Below are 18,180 nucleotides of genomic sequence, written 5' to 3' on the forward strand. Positions count from 1 at the left end.
TAATCAATTAATTTTAAGACACTGTGACAGAAACCAGGGGATGGTAATAAATTCCATATATAGGGCTCCCAGGATACTGAACAGTTTCTATCCTGTCGGGCCTGGGAGTGCAGCCTTATAATACATGCACTCCATCCCACAGTTTGGCAAGCGCTGGAACTGAGGGATGAGAGATTCAGACCAGAGTTTGTCTGCCTGCCTGATTTCTGTCACCTGTCATGCTAATTAGAAATCAGGTATGTAAGACTGATTTCCTGTTTGCTCTTCCCCAGAGCCTGGAAGGCTGCTGAACTACAGTGGGGAGAAGCCTCTTCCCCAAACAGGTTCAATCATTCTGTTCATTTGGCTAAGACTGCAAAAGTACCTTGTTTTGTTGTTGGAAGTGGAAAAGCCACTTCCACCCTGAGTTAGGGAAATCTAAGTTAAGTTATCACTCAGGTGAGCAGTTTTTGTTTTGATGTGTTTTGTTGTATGCACTGTGGCAGTCTCAGTGCCTGGGACTGAATAAACCAGGCATAGCCTGTTTAAAGGAACAGTACGTGACGCCTCATCATTTAACCTACCCTAAAAGACCGTGTTCTAACAGTCCCGGACAAGCGGCGGAGCCCCGGAGTAAGCTGTTTGTCACATATGGTGGAGAATGCAGGCAAAACACTAAAAGGTCTGCGGGTTAAAGAACTTTAAGAAGAAAAAAAAAAAAAGTTTTTTTCTCTCTCTCCAAACAAGATGGAAGACGTGGTGAGTGCGCTGGTACGCAATGTCGCTGTCCAGAAAGACGCGAATGAAGCCCAGCAAAAGCTGTTGATAGCCCAACAAGAGACTAATGCAAACCAACAACAGACGAATGCAAACCAGCAAGAGACAAACCGCTTGCTGAGAGAGGAGCAACAGCGGTTCGCTCAGGGCTTACAGCAGGAACTCGAGATCCTAAGGGGGACTATCAGTAACCTTCCACTGGCAGAGGCAGCCCCAGTTCCGAAAATGACCAGGGCAAGCCACTACCTTCAGAAGATGGGACGCTCGGATGATGTGGAAGCCTATCTTCTCACGTTTGAACGCACGGCACAGAGAGAGGGATGGCCAGAAGCTGAGTGGGCTGGTCTAATCGCACCCTTCCTAAGCGGCGAACCCCAGAAGGCTTACTTTGATCTAGAGCCAGCCGAAGCTAACGTCTATGCAAAATTGAAGTTCGAGATCCTCGCCCGCCTCGGCGTAACCACGGCTGTTCGCACCCAAAGGTTTCACGCATGGTCCTTCACGATGGATAAAGCCACCCGAAGCCAGATGTATGACCTCATCCACCTCGCCCGGAAGTGGCTACAACCCGAGATCAACTCAGCAAGCCACATCGTGGAACGGTTGGTCATGGACCAGTTCTTGAGGAAACTTCCCTCTGCCTTACGCCGTTGGGTCAGTTGGAGTGACCCCCACAATGCGGATGAGCTTGTGGCCCTCGTAGAAAGGTACAATGCAGCAGAAGAGCACCCGCAACCCACAGTCGTGGAGCAACCCCACTACCCGAGGTTCCAGGACACTTCCAGAGACGGTAAAAGGGTACCGGGGTTAAGGGGCGCTGAAGAGCGGCGACCACCTTCACGCAGCACCAGCAACAGTGGCTCGCACACTAAGGGCAATAGCCAACATGGGGAGCCGGGAAAAGGCTCTAAGTGGGACACAGACTATGTACCTAAATGTGTAAATTGTCATGAGAGGGGCCACACAGCAAAAATCTGACCACTAAATGATGAGCCCATGCAATGCAACAGCGTGGAACCTTATTCGCTGTTGTCCCAATGTATGGGCCCTAACCCAAAGGACCCCTTGAATAACCATCTGTGGGCATTTGTAAAGGTTAATGGTAAGAGGGTTCGGGCACTTCTTGACTCTGGGAGCATGGTCACACTAGTGTCCGAATACCTCTTGCCCATTAAGAAGAAACAGGGAAACCGTTCACAAAGAGTGGCAATATGTTGAATACATGGGGATAATCATGAATATTCCACTGTTGATGTTTTTTTTCAAACAGAGTTTGGTTCTTTAGATTTCAAGGTGGGTATTGTACCCAAACTGGCACATGATGTGTTAATAGGGACCGACTTTCCCCATTTTCTAAAAATGTGGTCCCCCGCTCAGAATAGCGCCCAGAGTTCAATAGCGGACCATAACGAAGTATTAGATGAAACAAATCCTTTCCCTTTTTCAGAAATGGATGTTGACGAGGGCCCAAATAAGAAGGGGGAAAAGGAGGAGTGCTGTAAAATTCCCTTCCCCATCACTACTTTGGTAGGGAATACCCCAAATCAAGATGTTGATCAGACACTTACCACCCCAGAACCGGATAAGACCCTCGCTGACCTAGAGGTCAGTCCTGGGAGTTATAAGAAGGCCCAGTGGGAGGACCCCACATTAGCGGTAGCAAGGGGAAATATACGGGACCAGAATAGTACTCCTGGCCAACCAGATAGGTCACTTGCTTACCCCTACTTCGAGGTAGAGAACGACCTAGTATATCGGGTTGATAAAAGGAAATCAGTTACAACTAAACAATTGTTGGTACCACGGACATTCCGTAACGTAGTATTACACCTCGCACATAGTCATCCATTGGGGGGACACCTAGGGGTGGAAAAGACAAAAGAAAAGGTTCTCCGAAGCTTCTATTGGCCTGGGGTTCTGGCAGAAATGACGAATTATTGTTCCTCATGCCCAGAATGTCAGATCACCGCCCCGTTCAAAGTGTACCGCAGCCCATTGGTACCCCTTCCCATAATAGAGGTAACATTTGACCGGATTGCTATGGATCTAGTAGGACCCCTAATAAAGTCTGCTAGGGGACATCAGCATATATTGGTAATATTAGATTATGCCACCCGATATCCGGAGGCAGTTCCCCTACGTAGCACCTCTGCTAAAAACATAGCAAAAGAGTTGGTAGTTCTGTTTTCCCGGGTCGAAATTCCTAAAGAGATTTTATCTGACCAGGGAACACCATTTATGTCCCAAGTAACAAAAGAGCTATGTAAACTCCTAAAAATCAAGCATCTCAGAACCTCAGTCTATCATCCACAAACAGATGGTTTAGTGGAAAGGTTCAATAAAACCTTAAAGAGCATGTTACGGCGGGCGGTCGATAAAGATGGGAAAAACTGGGATTGTTTGTTACCGTACCCGTTATTTGCCATTAGGGAAGTTCCCCAATCATCCACAGGCTTCTCCCCCTTTGAACTATTGTATGGCCGACACCCAAGGGGCTTACTGGATATAGCCAAAGAGACTTGGGAACACGAGGTTACCCCTTACAGAAGTGTAATAGAGCATGTTGCCCAGATGCAGGACCGCATTGCTGCAGTCCTACCCATAGTGAGGGAACACATGGAGAAAGCTCAAGAAGCCCAGAGGAATACGTATAATAAGGGTGCTAGGGTCAGAATTTTTTCTCCAGGTGATAGGGTACTAGTTCTGGTTCCCACCGTGGAGAGTAAATTCCTTGCTAAATGGCATGGGCCATATGAGGTCTTGGAAAGAGTGGGAGAAGTAAATTATAAGGTAAGACAGCCAGGTAGGAGGAAACCTGAGCAAATTTACCATATAAACCTACTCAAGCCCTGGAAAGATAGAGAAGTCTTGTCAACCCTAGTAACCCCAGGTCCGTCAGAGAGTCAAGAAACTGACCCAGAGGTTAGCATAGCTGAACCCCTGTCCGTTCATCGGAAACAAGAGGTTCAGAATTTAGTGAGAAGAAACAAAGAAATCTTCTCTACACAGCCAGGTAGAACTAGCGTAATTGAACATGACCTAGTCTCTGAACTGGGGGTCCGAGTTAACCTTAAACCGTACCGAATCCCAGAGGCCAAAAGAGAGGCTATAAGTTTAGAGGTTAAAAAAATGCTAAAACTAGGCGTAATTGAGGAATCCCAAAGTGGGTGGAACAGCCCTATAGTCTTAGTCCCAAAGCCAGATGGTACAACAAGGTTTTGTAATGACTACCGGAAACTAAACGCGGTGTCAAAATTTGATACTTATCCTATGCCCAGGGTAGATGAACTTGTAGAGAGACTGGGCAAAGCCCGATATCTCACAACCCTAGATCTAACAAAAGGGTACTGGCAGGTTCCCCTCACAGAAAGGGCAAAAGAAAAGATAGCCTTCTCAACCCCAGACGGCCTCTTTCAGTATAAGGTGCTGCCTTTTGGCTTACATGGAGCTCCCGCCACATTCCAAAGAATGATGGATAAAATTTTAAAACCACATGCTCGGTATGCTGCTGCCTACCTGGATGATGTGGTAATCCATAGTGAAGATTGGCAATCCCACCTTCCAAAGGTCCAAGCTATGCTCGACGGAGTTCGGTCTGCTGGACTAACTCCAACCCCGCTAAATGCACCATTGGTCTGGAGGAGGCCAAGTATCTGGGGTATTCTATTGGCAGAGGTTTACTCAAACCCCAAACACTCAAAGTGGAGGTGATACAAAATTGGCCAAAGCCAGTTACAAAAAAACAAGTAAGGACCTTTTTGGGGTTAATTGGGTACTATAGAAGGTTTATTCCCAATTTTGCAACTAAGGCAACCCCACTAACCGACCTCACAAAATCAAGAGGACCGCTAATGGTAAAGTGGTCCCCAGAACCCGAACAGGCCTTCAGAAGCCTGAAAGAAGCTCTCTGTGCCCAACCAGTGTTGGTCACACCTGACTTCTCCAAAGAGTTTGTAGTCCAAACCGACGCATCTGAGGTAGGGCTGGGGGCGGTACTCTCCCAGGAGTCTCAAGGTGAGGAACACCCCATCCTTTATTTAAGTAGGAAACTAAATCCCCAGGAGAAAAATTACTCCATAGTAGAGAAAGTGTGTCTCGCAATAAAGTGGGCTGTAGAGACGCTCAAATACTACCTGTTGGGGAGAAAATTCCGGTTGGTCAGATCATGCACCCCTTACCTGGATGTGTCAAAACAGGGAAAAGAATGCTAGAGTGACCAGGTGGTTCCTAAGCCTACAACCCTTTACATTTTCTGTGGAACACAGGTCAGGGCACAAACATGGCAATGCTGACGGGTTGTTAAGGATGCACTCCCTAATATCCATGGTCGCTCATCCCTCTAGGTCTGAGCTGGGGGGGAGGATATGTGACAGAAACCAGGGGATGGTAATAAATTCCATATATAGGGCTCCCAGGATACTGAACAGTTTCTATCCTGTCTGGCCTGGGAGTGCAGCCTTATAATACATGCACTCCATCCCACAGTTTGGCAAGCGCTGGAACTGAGGGATGAGAGATTCAGACCAGAGTTTGTCTGCCTGCCTGATTTCTGTCACCTGTCATGCTAATTAGAAATCAGGTATGTAAGACTGATTTCCTGTTTGCTCTTCCCCAGAGCCTGGAAGGCTGCTGAACTACAGTGGGGAGAAGCCTCTTCCCCAAACAGGTTCAATCATTCTGTTCATTTGGCTAAGACTGCAAAAGTACCTTGTTTTGTTGTTGGAAGTGGAAAAGCCACTTCCACCCTGAGTTAGGGAAATCTAAGTTAAGTTATCGCTCAGGTGAGCAGTTTTTGTTTTGATGTGTTTTGTTGTATGCACTGTGGCAGTCTCAGTGCCTGGGACTGAATAAACCAGGCATAGCCTGTTTAATGGAACAGTACGTGACGCCTCCTCATTTAACCTACCCCAAAAGATAGTGTTCTAACAGTCCCGGACAAGCGGCGGAGCCCCGGAGTAAGCTGTTTGTCACAACACCCATTATATTTCAAAGTGAGTTGCACCTCTTTCCTTAATTATCACTCACTCCATTATTACTCATTATGACTCACTCACCACCCCAATGCAGTATACAGTATACTGTAAACAGTATGACACCCACACATAAAGTACACATAATATTATATTATGTTACAGTATATTTATATATATTGCAAGAGAGAAAAAGAGCCCTAAAAAAAGCACTCTAGTTTGCCTGGCAGTACAAATACACAAAATTTTATTAAGGATTGTCACAGAACATAAATTTAAAATATAAAGCACAGAAAAGTTTAAAATAAGGCATGGATCCCCTATAAAGCAAAACTTGTTATATCCTCTAACCAGAGATTCCCATGAGGGACAATACAAAAGTCTGAGTCACCAGAATAAATGCTCTGAAGTACCTGACAGGGTGGAAATAGTAAAGCTAACCGCAGATAAAGAATGGTGGCTAAGTATCGTGGTTAATACAAAGAACAGCAATACACTTCTATCTCCCTTAAATCTGGGATAAATACAGAGTAATGCAACGTCAATAAGACTCAATGTAAAACACACATACTGCAGTCAAAAAAGCACACCATAGTCTGCAGCAGCAAAATAAACAATACATCACCTCAAGTCAGGTACTCAGCAGTGTCTGGGGAGGAAACAAGGAGCAAAGCTCATAGCAGATGGACATGTCCCTAAGGGGGGACAAAACAGGGGATCCTGCCTACTGGACCTGCTCCTACACGTTTCGGCCTGAGCCTTCTACTGGGAGTGGTACGGTAGGCAGGGTGACATGCATCTTAAATAGGGATTTAATTGGGCCAGTAAGTGGTGCCACCTGATGTAATCAATAGATAACATGAGGAATAAAGGGTAAACAGATGGGTATAATGAGCTTGCATACAGTGTCATAACCAAAGGGCCAATGGTAGGGGTATGCCGTGTCAACGCCTACCTTAATGGGAGAGGGCAGTGATGGCAGATAAATTCCCTAAATACACAGTGAGCATGCGCATGACGTCATCAGCCTGCGTTTATGCCAAGGCTGTCGCCTACACTACTCTATCTGGAAGCTGCCCTCAAATTCTACTGGCAAAGCGGACCTAATGGTTGCAAATGCGCATGTCCGTGACGTCATCCATTGTCATCCCTGGCGCCCCTTGCTGATTCACAGCAGAGCTGGCATGCATTTCAGTTAGATTATACTTCAGACCGCCTCACTGCGCATGCTGCCCCTGAATGTAGGCCAAATCACTGTCTCAGTAATAGCCCTGATACAGCGCTGTGTCGTGCGCATGCGCAGTGTTTTAAAGGGACAGTTACATGCTGAATAAAGATAACAGAATGAAGCTATTAATAAAGTATACATACTCACAGGGAAGGGATGAACAAAACAGAATTGCAATAAGTATATTGGTATTTGTAACATAGCAGCATAAACTGATAGTGGTCAATGATTAAATAGCACACAGAAATGTGCTTCAGGCATAGTGGTGACTAAAATTGAATCATAAGTATTGAGTAGCGTCAGAGAGTACATCATTACTTTCTTAATCATTGTTTAGAACACATAAAGTACCAACTATACCATTATTTGAACAGAAATGAATTCCTATACTTCTGTAATTATTAATGACCCTTATCTGCTACATATCTTAAACGTCATATATATACATGTGGAGGATTCAAAGTTAACATGATAAATGCTAAATAAATCTAAGGGAATCTGTATAGGACAGTTCCAGATCGTAGAAGGGTGCATGAGTTTTAACCCCATAACTCCACAAGGAAATCGTCCTTAGAAATTGGGAGTCTATAGAATAAAGTATACATTATAGTCTCTCCATATACTCCACTTGTGTATAGATTAATGAAGGTAATAGCATAGTGTAGCCAAAAAAGGTGAATACAGATATAGTCCTATGTTTTGTAAAGTCTTTGCAGGGAGATATATGGAGTTGTTCTTCTCCTGATTCAGATGTCGACATGAAATCTTGCCATTTTAGTCCAATCTTGGATGCAGTATAGATAAAGTCCCAAATTCTTGATGATCCTATGTAGTTCAAACCCAGGACTCTATGATTGAATGGGGAAAGATGCAAAAAAGGGAGAAAGGGAAGTGCATGAGATTCTCATCACATACAATTTTTTAACACAATTATAAGTGTGTGAAAAAAAGGGGGGTGCATCAAAATTAGGGGCTGTGGGTAGCGTCTATAGGAACATCGAGAAACCTAGGTAGTCGTTGAGGCCCCGTGGCATCATTGAGTCCATTTGAACGATCCACCTAGACTCCCTGCGTAAAAGTGCCCTCTCTAAGTCGCCACCCCTTAGCCCAAGGCTCACCTTCTCTATGGCAAATGCCTGTACAAGAGTAAAGTCTGATGCATGTGTCAGACAGAAGTGTCGGGCTACCGATGTAATTTTTTTGAAAGCCTGGAGGTCTTTAGAAGCATTTTTAATGTTCCTCACGTGTTCGAGAATTCTAAATCTTAGTTCACGTGTGGTCATCCCAATATAAGGAAGACCACAGAGACACATAATGCAATAGATGACACCTTTTGATTTACATCCAAGACAATCTTTGATTTAAAATTTTTTTGTCTTGTTGAAATCTGTAAACACATCTGTCTGACACATGTATCGACAGGCAGAGCAGTTTTTACATTTGAAAAAACCCTTTCTTTTGACTGTTGAGAGGAATGTCTCGTTTGTAGTGGGGACAAAATGACTCGTCACAAGTTTGTCTCTAAGATTGGGGGATTTGCGACTGGTCATTGTGATTTTTTCACCCAGTATCCTTTTAAGGTCTGGGTCAGTCATCAAGATTTTCCAATGACTTTGCAGTGTCTGGCGCAACTGGTGCCACTGTTTGTTATACGTTCCTATAAAACGGATTTGATGGTCTGAATCAATTTTTGCTTTTGGACACAGCAAAGTTTCCCTAGAAGTGTTTAGAGCTTTCTTGTAACCCTTCTCCACACATCGGTTGCTATACCCTCTCTGTAAATCTTTCCCTCATCTCTCCTGCCCTTTCAATGAAGCCCCTCTCTGTAGAGACATTACGCTTCAGACGCAGGAATTCACTTTTGGGAATGCCCCTGATTTGATGTTCCGGGTGGAAACTGGAAGCATGCAGTATGGCATTTGTAGCTGTTTTTTTGCGGAAAATGTCTGTGTAGAGTGTACCGTCAGGCCCCAGATTGATAAAGAGATCCAAAAACTCCACCTGTGTCTTACTGCAACTAAAAGTTAGTTTGATATTCATGTTGTTGTGGTTGAGAGCATCGACGAAGCCTTTGAACCCAGCAGCAGTCCCCTGCCAGAGAATCAGCACATCGTCGATGTATCTCAACCACAGCAACACATGTTGAGTAAATTCAACATTGTCCTCTGAGAACACAATCTCCCGTTCCCACCAACCCAGGAAGAGATTGGCATAGGAGGGAGCACACGTGGCACCCATTGCAGTGCCTCTCTTCTGCAAGTAGTACCTATTCCTGAAGATAAAATAGTTATGCGTGAGGATAAACCTCAATAACTTCAGGACTAGGTCCATCAAGCCAGCGGAGACATTCTGCATGGATAAATAGAACTGTGTGGCGCGCAAGCCATCCTCATGATCTATACAAGTATAGAGGGACTCCACATCACAGGTTGCGAGAAGTGTATTGTCATCAACCGTGATGTGGGCCAAACGCGCCAACACATCCATTGTATCCCTAATATAGGATGGCAGAGTCTCCACTGACAGTTGCAGAAAAGAGTCTATAAATTGGCAAATGGGTTCGAATAGCCCCCCTATGCCAGATACAATAGGCCTTCCCGGGGGGTGGGTAGGGTTCTTGTGCACCTTGGGTAATAGGTAGAATCAAAGGTAAGATCAAAAGAGTGGACCAGGCACGGGCATGGATCGAAAGTCGCAAGACTTTTCAGGATTGCATCTTTACTAACGAGTCTACTGTATCGCTGGAGAAATTTGCCACTTTTGCATTCCACAAAAAAGGATGCTTATCTATGAAGCGGCGTCCAAAACACCCAGTGAAGCTGCATGTGTGGGGTGCGATCTCTAGACGTGGACCAGGATTCATCATCATCTTTGACAGTAAAATAATGCACAGTCACATGCTGTTGCCTTATGCACTGTACAAGTGTGCAGTGTTTGGAGCACTTTTCTTGTTACAGGAATCATGAATAAAGTATTTTTACAAGAGGATATAGTGCCCAAGATTGTGGAATACATTACACGTGAATTCCCAGATGGTCACTGGTTCTACCAGGACAATGATCTGAAACACACCGCGTCTACTGCGCATATGCTTGCCAGCGGTATCAACTGGGTTAAGACGTCAGCGGAGTAAGTACGGTAACAGTTTCTCATTTTTTACACTGTTTACTGTGTATCTCTTTAACTAATTCTCTTTATTTCACCCCTCCAATTCCAGATTGCCAGATTTCAATCCTATCGAAATGGTATGGCATCAGCTCAATGATCATATCAGAAAAGTGGTGAAACCATCAAAAATAGGTACACCAAGTATGGTACAGGTAAGTATGGCACAGATTGTTTTATATACACTTAACTGCACTCATTTTTCTTTTCAGAGCTGCTGCACTAAAAATGTTGTTATAAAGTAGTTATACAGTAGTTATAATGTAGTATAGATTTCCAGTATACAGTATAGTTTGACAGTAGTAACTGCATAGTCCAATATGTAGTAGTGATACTGTACACAATGCACTTAACTGCACTCAATTTTTCTTTTCAGACAGAGCTGCACTAAAAAAGGAAGGGCGGGGGAGGGGGTTGGGGTTTATCATGTGTAAAATTAGTAAACTGTGTGTATTGTGTAGCCACAGTCATAATTTACATAACCCTCCCCCCCCCCCTCCTCTCATTTAACTACAGAATGCAATGCGGCCATGACGAAGAATATAAAGACTGTAAATTTGTTTTATTCCTGATTATTTGCATTTTTCCATGTTTATCCTGATCAAATTAAAAAAAAATCCTTTAAATTCACGAGAATCATTGAAACCTCCCCACCCTCCCAAAGAAAAAGAAAGAATGGCAAACATTAACTTATCAAAAACATGATTAGGATTATGGTTTATTTAAATCAGTCCTTAAAGGGTTTATTTTATTTTGAACTCGCAATTCAGTTTGAATGTGGGGGATTCTCCATGAAGGGCTTATCACAGGTGAATTGCTTGGGTAAAGTTTGGCTTTGTGTGTGAACTGGTTGGGGGTGGGCTACAGTAGGTGCTGCAGTCGCAGTGTGTGCGGGATTAGTGGTTCAGAGAAATCTTATGGCCAGCAGTTGAACTCATCCCATGCCCCCCCCCAAAATAAATTATGACTGTTATTGCACATGTGCATGCGTTTGCGCGAACGGGGGAGACAATACAGCTCAACAAAGCCATTCGAGTAATTCGAGAAGGGATTATCACACGTGCTCATGCGTTAAGACTCAAAGGCTTCAAGAAGACTCAGTGACACAATTACTGTAAACAAAGCCCCTAAGATTAAACAAAACCAGCAATTACAAATGAATGGTTTGGGAGAAGCAGAAATACTGTTGCCTTGTGTGTGTGTGGGGGGAGGGGGAGAGCGCTATATGCTGGATTATTAGTTCAAAGAAATATTTTCAACAGGTCATCATAATGTTTTGAGCCCCACACCCCCATATAAAAATCACAGTATGCCACCCACCTCATACAGTACATACATGACTAGTGTAGAATTAAAAAGCTACAATAGTGATTGAATCTCAGAATAGCCAAAATTGTTATCCAAGCCCATGTCGAGAAACAAAAAAGTTTTTGGTTTTTTTTAGACTTGAAATTCAAATTGAATGAGAAGTCATACACGCATGCGCCTAAATGTGATGACATGCATATGCGTTTCAACAAGGTTCCAATGAGACATACACGCATGCACATAAAATAAAAACAGGAAAAGAAGAACAAGTCTAGCAAAAGTATGGATTAATAAATAATACATATAGAAATGTGATGACACGCATACAGTATGCGTTTCAACAAGGTTCCAATCCGCATGAGCGGAAAAAATATTTTATATTCGGAAGACGTGACGTTATATTTTTGTAATACTGTACTTCTTTTCCCTTTGTATACAGTACAGCAGCGGTGCGCAAACTGGGGGGCGCGACCCCCAGGGGGGGCGCGAGACTGCCGACGGGGGGCGCGGGGTTTACAGAGGCCCTGCGTGCTTCCGAAGGCACTAAAATTAAGTGCCGGGGGAGCTGCAGGGCCTCTGTAAACCTTCACTTACCTAGGCTCCGCCGGCTTCCTTCCTGCGTTGCCTTGGCAACGCGGCAGGTCATGTGACGTCACATTGCTATGGCAACATGACGTCATGACGCCGGAGAGCGGGTGAGTGGAGGTTAGGGGGGGCGCGGGAGTGAGGGGACCGCCGGTAGGGGGGCGCAGGGAAAAAAGTTTGCGCCCCCCTGCAGTACAGTATGTGTCCTCATATTTTTTATCTTTATAGCTAAGGAGCCCCAGACTACTGTATACAGTATGAACTCGTAACGTTAATCTCTGCTTCAAATATAAATCTTCAAAGTACAATTACTGTACAGTACACACACACACACAGAGACTTGCAGAACTGTACGGCTGTACTGTGTAGGTTGAATTGCTATTAGACTTTTAAGACAACCGCTCGCGATTGCCCACTTGAGTTTCTAGACGGTATTGCAGACAACGCCAAAATGCAATTTTCAGTGCCGGATAAATGGATTCTGCATGCGATAGAAAAACCGATAGAAACCCGAGTCAATTGCTATACGGTTGGAAAACATACCACGTCATGACCCGGTATTCAGAGCGGTACGGCGTGTGAGGCTTTAGAATAAAGGCTGGCGCAGCTGTATATATATTTCTACTCCATTCACCCCCCTTCCCCCTCATTGGAACATACAATAAGTGCATTGACTGTGCTGATTAACCCTTGTGCTCTTCTGTGTGTCTTAGGTGGGCAGGTTACAAGTAGCAGCCTTCCCACAACTGTATTATAACTTTGTATTTGTGCATTTTATGTTTTGTTTTTGTTTTTAAACAGATTTTTTTATTGTAATATTGGGGTACAGAAGGGTAAAACGTTTGGGAAATTGTTACACATTACAGTACATCGGCATTCACATATCTCACCTTACTGAACATACATATTTGAAGTGTTGTATAAAAATTGCATACGTCAGTCCCTCACAGGATGGAGGGAGGATAGGGGGGGCAACCATAAGGGATAGAACACAGCAACTAACATGGGGGGAGGGGACATTTTCACAGTATTCACAGAATTACATCTCGGCGTCTCGTCCTATTCCTATCTCCTAAATCTCCTCTCGGTTTAGATCCTTCTGAAGCATCTGAACAATTTTTGCAGCATTGCTAGCTCTGGGCATTTAATGTTTTTATGTTCATTCCATAATTCCTTGCTCCCTTATTTTTCTCTCTGTACTTGCTTTTAAGGATCATGGATTGGTCCTAGAGGGGTTGAGCAGCAGGAACGTGTTTACCCCTGCGTGTCTGCACCAGTGGGGAATACTTTCGGGACTGGTTCAAGGTAGTATCAGTCGTTTACTCGCTGGTTTCTGAGTTTGCGCCCGAGTTTTCTTTGCATAGCAGTGGAAGCACTGTATGCTAGGTGATAATGGTGAAAGGCAGGGTTGCATACCTGTCTAAGACATGTGAATGTGCTCGCAGGTGATCTTTTTTATTCTCTCTGTCGCTTTCAAAATGCAGTGTGTGTGTGTGTGTGTGTGTGTGTGTGTGTGTGTGTGTGTGTGTGTGTGTGTGTGTGTGTGTGTGTGTGTGTGTGATTGTGTTTAATAAAATGCAATGTTTTGTATGGGGGAGAATCAGTAACACAACGTACAGACTCCTTGTTCCCTTAAAATAACGTTTAAACAATTGTATTAAAACATCACAGTTCTGGAATACACTGGATGATATTGGTATAGCTTAATTAAGTCTGAATAACATCTGACGTCATAGTCATCCCTTTTCTAAGCGAGACCGCAACAAAGTTTGCGAGCAAAGATTTGCCTAGGAATATCATTGTATCTATATAGCAAGTGTAACAAAGATGTGGACCGTGAAGGAATCCACTAGCAGTTAGGTTCCTGCACAGACTCCTCTTACAACTTAGGCAATAAACGGAGGGAATTAGGATCAGCAGGGACACAGTGCTTGATACAGCACTTTGTGAGCTCCAACTACCCCTACAATTAACCGCTCCTATATATACTTTTGTTTAATATATGTTGTACAATATATGTATATGAACAGGAAGTGGGAACCAAGTCATTAATTATGGTTAATGAAATAGGATACCACAGAGGCTAAATATATATATAGGACATTTGTGAGCTCTTAAATACAAAATATAGAGCAATGTAATTTGAGGAGAAGAGAAAGCACTTGCCAATAGCAAATATTCAGTCAGGTGCCTCATATGTGCATGCAATTACTATGTATAACCATATTAGACTACTAGAAGTTGAATATATTGAGTACTACTTAAAGTACAGCTTGCTATTATAGGTACATGATTGAAAACAAGAGAATACATCCTGTTTGCTTTTTGAACAAACTTTATTAGGAAGCAAAGAAAGGAACAAATAACCACACACCACTATCTTTATTATTTTACTTAATATAAAATCTTTCACCATTCATCACTATTTGCACACCATGATATATATGTTTACACATTAATAGTGCATTTTATTAAATTTGGGGATTCACGGTAAACATCACACAATTTCTCTAACACTAACGTTTATTATCTTCACTTGTGTGTGGCTACCAAGCTATATATGAATTATCCTAGGCATTATTGTCAAATCAGTCCCATTTACATATAGAACTGATTTGATACGCTTATTTGAATATAGGTTTTAAGACAAATTGTGCAAAATAAAAGATACATTAGTGGAGGTGAAATGTTTCACCTCTTTTAGTAAAAATAAGAGGTTGAGTGCAAGCATTATAGGGATTACTTTTTCCTTTTTTCTACCTTGGGCATTTAACTGGCCATCCCTCCTTATACTAGGGACCCCTTGTATGTTCTGGGATACCTTGATCCCCTATGCCCAATTTACCTTTCTGGTCTGTGCTGCAGCAGGGAATTGTAGCGGTGAGTCGTAACAACGTTTTCAATGGGATGTTTTACCGTAGCAATGTGCTTTAATGTATCCAGGAATCCGACCTGATTCTCGGGTGCATGTCTGGGGTCTCCAGTAACTCAGGAACCCCTTTACCTACTGTCGCGGCCGAGTTTATTTAAACATTTACCCGGTCTCGGCCGCGACAGTAACCGGGCGCGCGCCGGGGTGTCCCGTGCGCGCGCCGAAGCCTCGGAGGAGCAGTCCTCCGATCGGGGCTTCCTCTTCCCCTCTCCGGGTCCGCCGGGTCCCCCGGAACCCCCCACCACCGTTCCCCACATCGCGGGACACCAGGGCTCCCTCGGGGAGCCCTGGGCACACGCGCAGAGGGCACAGGCACCCGATGAAGCGTGACCGCGCATCGGTGACGCGCGGCACGCTGAGGGGATTTGGCTAGCAAGCCAGGAAATCTCCCGGCTTGCGGAACTAGCCCTTTTAAAATAAAGTGTGTCGCCTCTGTAGACACATTCTGACAAACGTTTATCCGCAAAACCCACCCTGAAACTCATAGCCTAGCAATCTCCACGTGCTAGCACCCCATGAAAGGTAAAAATACAAAAATTATTTATTGTCACATAATCTACATTCAAGCATGGTAATACATATGCAACAGCTGGGTCCAAGAGCTGACATTCCAGGACTCCAAAACATGGATCAGGGGCAACCAGACGGGCTTAACCTTTATTAGTGAGCCTGGTTACCCCCTCACCGTCACACTTAATATCAAAGGATTGTAAAACATTTCTGCCACTTTAATTGGTGTTTTGCAGCAACTGAGATTTCCTTTTAAATCGTTAAATATTATGATCCACTTTAAATGTATGATCCACTACATCTGCTCTCCGGGCCTTAATGCTGCACATGCTGTGCTTATCCCTTCATTTTTACAATGTACATCTACAGTTTATTTTCATCCTGAACTTTTTGTGATATGCCAACTTACTTCGCCTTCATGACCTTTTGTAAGACAGTTTGTGTAACAGTGACTTTTTTTGTTTCGTCTAGTACAAAGACAAGCTCCAATAATCCACCCATGCCAACACTGCGAGGTTGCTTTTATCAGTCAGGATTACCTTCTCAAACATCTGAAGTTGAGACACCCAAATGAGTATATGGAAAAGATGAAGACAGAACAATCTTGCAACATTCCAATAAATATGACAGAAAATGCATCTTTCAACCAGTCAAGGCAATTAATAAACAATGTAACTGCTTCTCATGCCAAAATATATATATTAGCCGCTGCCACAAGAAAAGATCTTGGAGAAAGTGGGAAGAGTCTGACTTGGTTATCAGACCAGAACCTACAGAAGAGGACACACACAGGGGAGAGACCGCATGTATGTGGGGAATGTGGGAAGGAATTTAGTGTGTTATCCAGCCTGAACACACACAAGAGGACACACACAGGGGAGAGACAGCATGTATGTGGGGAATGTGGGAAGGGATTTAGTGTGTTATCCAGCCTGAACACACACAAGATGACACACACAGGGGAGAGACCGCATGTATGTGGGGAATGTGGGAAGGGATTTAGTGTGTCATCCAGCCTGAAAACACACATGAGGATACACACAGGAAAGAGACCGCATGTATGTGGGGAATGTGGAAAGAGATTTAGTCAGTTATCCAGCCTGAACACACACAAGAGAACACACACAGAGGAGAGACCACATGTATGTGAGGAATGTGGGAAGGGATTTCGTTGGTTATATAGACTGAACATACACAAGAGAACACACACAGGGGAGAGACCGCATGTATGTGAGGAATGTGGGAAGGGATTTTGTTGGTTATACAATCTGAACATACACAAAATGACACACTCAGGGGAGAGACCGCATATATGTGGGGAATGTGGGAAGGGATTTAGTCAGTTATCCTGCCTGAACACACACATGAGGACACACACAGGGGAGAGACCGCATGTATGTGGGGAATGTGGGAAGCGATTTAGTGACTTATCCCGCCTGAACACACACATGAGGATACACACAGGGGAGGGACTGCATGTATGTGGGGAATGTGGGAAGGGATTTCGTTGGTTATACAGACTGAACACACACAAGAGGACACACACAGGGGAGAGACCGCATGCATGTGGGGAATGTGGGAAGGGATTTAGTGACTTATCCAACCTGAACACACACATGAGGACACACACAGGGGAGAGACCGTATGTATGTGGGGATTGTGGGATGGGATTTAGTGTGTTATGTAGCCTGAAAACACACAAGAGGACGCACACAGGGGAGAGACCGCATGTATGTGGGGAATGTGGGAAGGGATTTAGTTTTTTATCCAGCCTGAACAAGCACAAGATGACACACACAGGGGAGAGACCGCATGTATGTGGGGAATGTGGGAAGGGATTTAGTCAGTTATCCTGCCTGAACAGGCACCAGATGACACACACAGGGGAGAGACCTCATGTATGTGGGGAATGTGGGAAGGGATTTAGTCAGTTATCCCGCCTGAACATACACAAGAGGACACACACAGGGGAGAGACCACATGTATGTGGGGAATGTGGGAAGGGATTTAGTTTTTTATCCAGCCTGAACAAGCACAAGATGACACACACAGGGGAGAGACCGCATGTATGTGGGGAATGTGGGAAGGGATTTAGTCAGTTATCCTGCCTGAACAGGCACCAGATGACACACACAGGGGAGAGACCGCATGTATGTGGGGAATGTGGGAAGGGATTTAGTGTGTCATCCAGTCTGAACATACACAAGAGGACACACACAGGGGAGAGACCACATGTATGTGGGGAATGTGGGAAGGGATTTAGTTTTTTATCCAGCCTGAACAAGCACAAGATGACACACACAGGGGAGAGACCACATGTATGTGGGGAATGTGGGAAGGGATTTAGTCAGTTATCCTGCCTGAACAAGCACAAGATGACACACACAGGGGAGAGACCGCATGTATGTGGGGAATGTGGGAAGGGATTTAGTCAGTTATACCGCCTGAACATACACAAGATGACACACACAGGGGAGAGACCGCATGTATGTGGGGAATGTGGGAAGGGATTTAGTCACTTTTCCAGCCTGCATAAACATAAGAGAACACACACAGGGGAGGGACATTTCTCTAAAGCCAGGCATGTTTAAGGATAACCAGCGACTAAGATGCTCACATATAAGTGCACACGTGTATCTGTGTTACGCTAAATCACAATGAAAAGTGACTAGTTTATGGTGCATAAAATGTGCATTTTAAAAGGATAAAAAAAGTTATAACTATAA

General features: G+C 44.2%; 1 protein-coding gene across 7 annotated transcripts in view; it reads left to right on the top strand.

Moving 5' to 3' along the window:
• The window catches only part of LOC142466881 (uncharacterized), a 55,748-nt gene extending 37,568 nt beyond the window's left edge, over positions 1-18,180 (top strand). For 4 of the 7 annotated variants that reach the window (XM_075572452.1, XM_075572453.1, XM_075572455.1 and 1 more), the window contains one exon: positions 15,926-18,180. In XM_075572452.1, the coding sequence (XP_075428567.1) occupies positions 15,926-18,045 (2,120 nt within the window). In that variant the 3' untranslated portion in view covers positions 18,046-18,180. Of the gene's footprint in view, positions 1-272; positions 10,275-13,223; positions 13,318-15,925 lie in introns of those variants that run through there. The other 3 variants (XR_012788265.1, XM_075572456.1, XM_075572457.1) reach the window with 3 other exon arrangements.

Source organism: Ascaphus truei, chromosome 15, assembly GCF_040206685.1.
Source record: "Ascaphus truei isolate aAscTru1 chromosome 15, aAscTru1.hap1, whole genome shotgun sequence".
Lineage (NCBI taxonomy): Eukaryota > Metazoa > Chordata > Amphibia > Anura > Ascaphidae > Ascaphus > Ascaphus truei.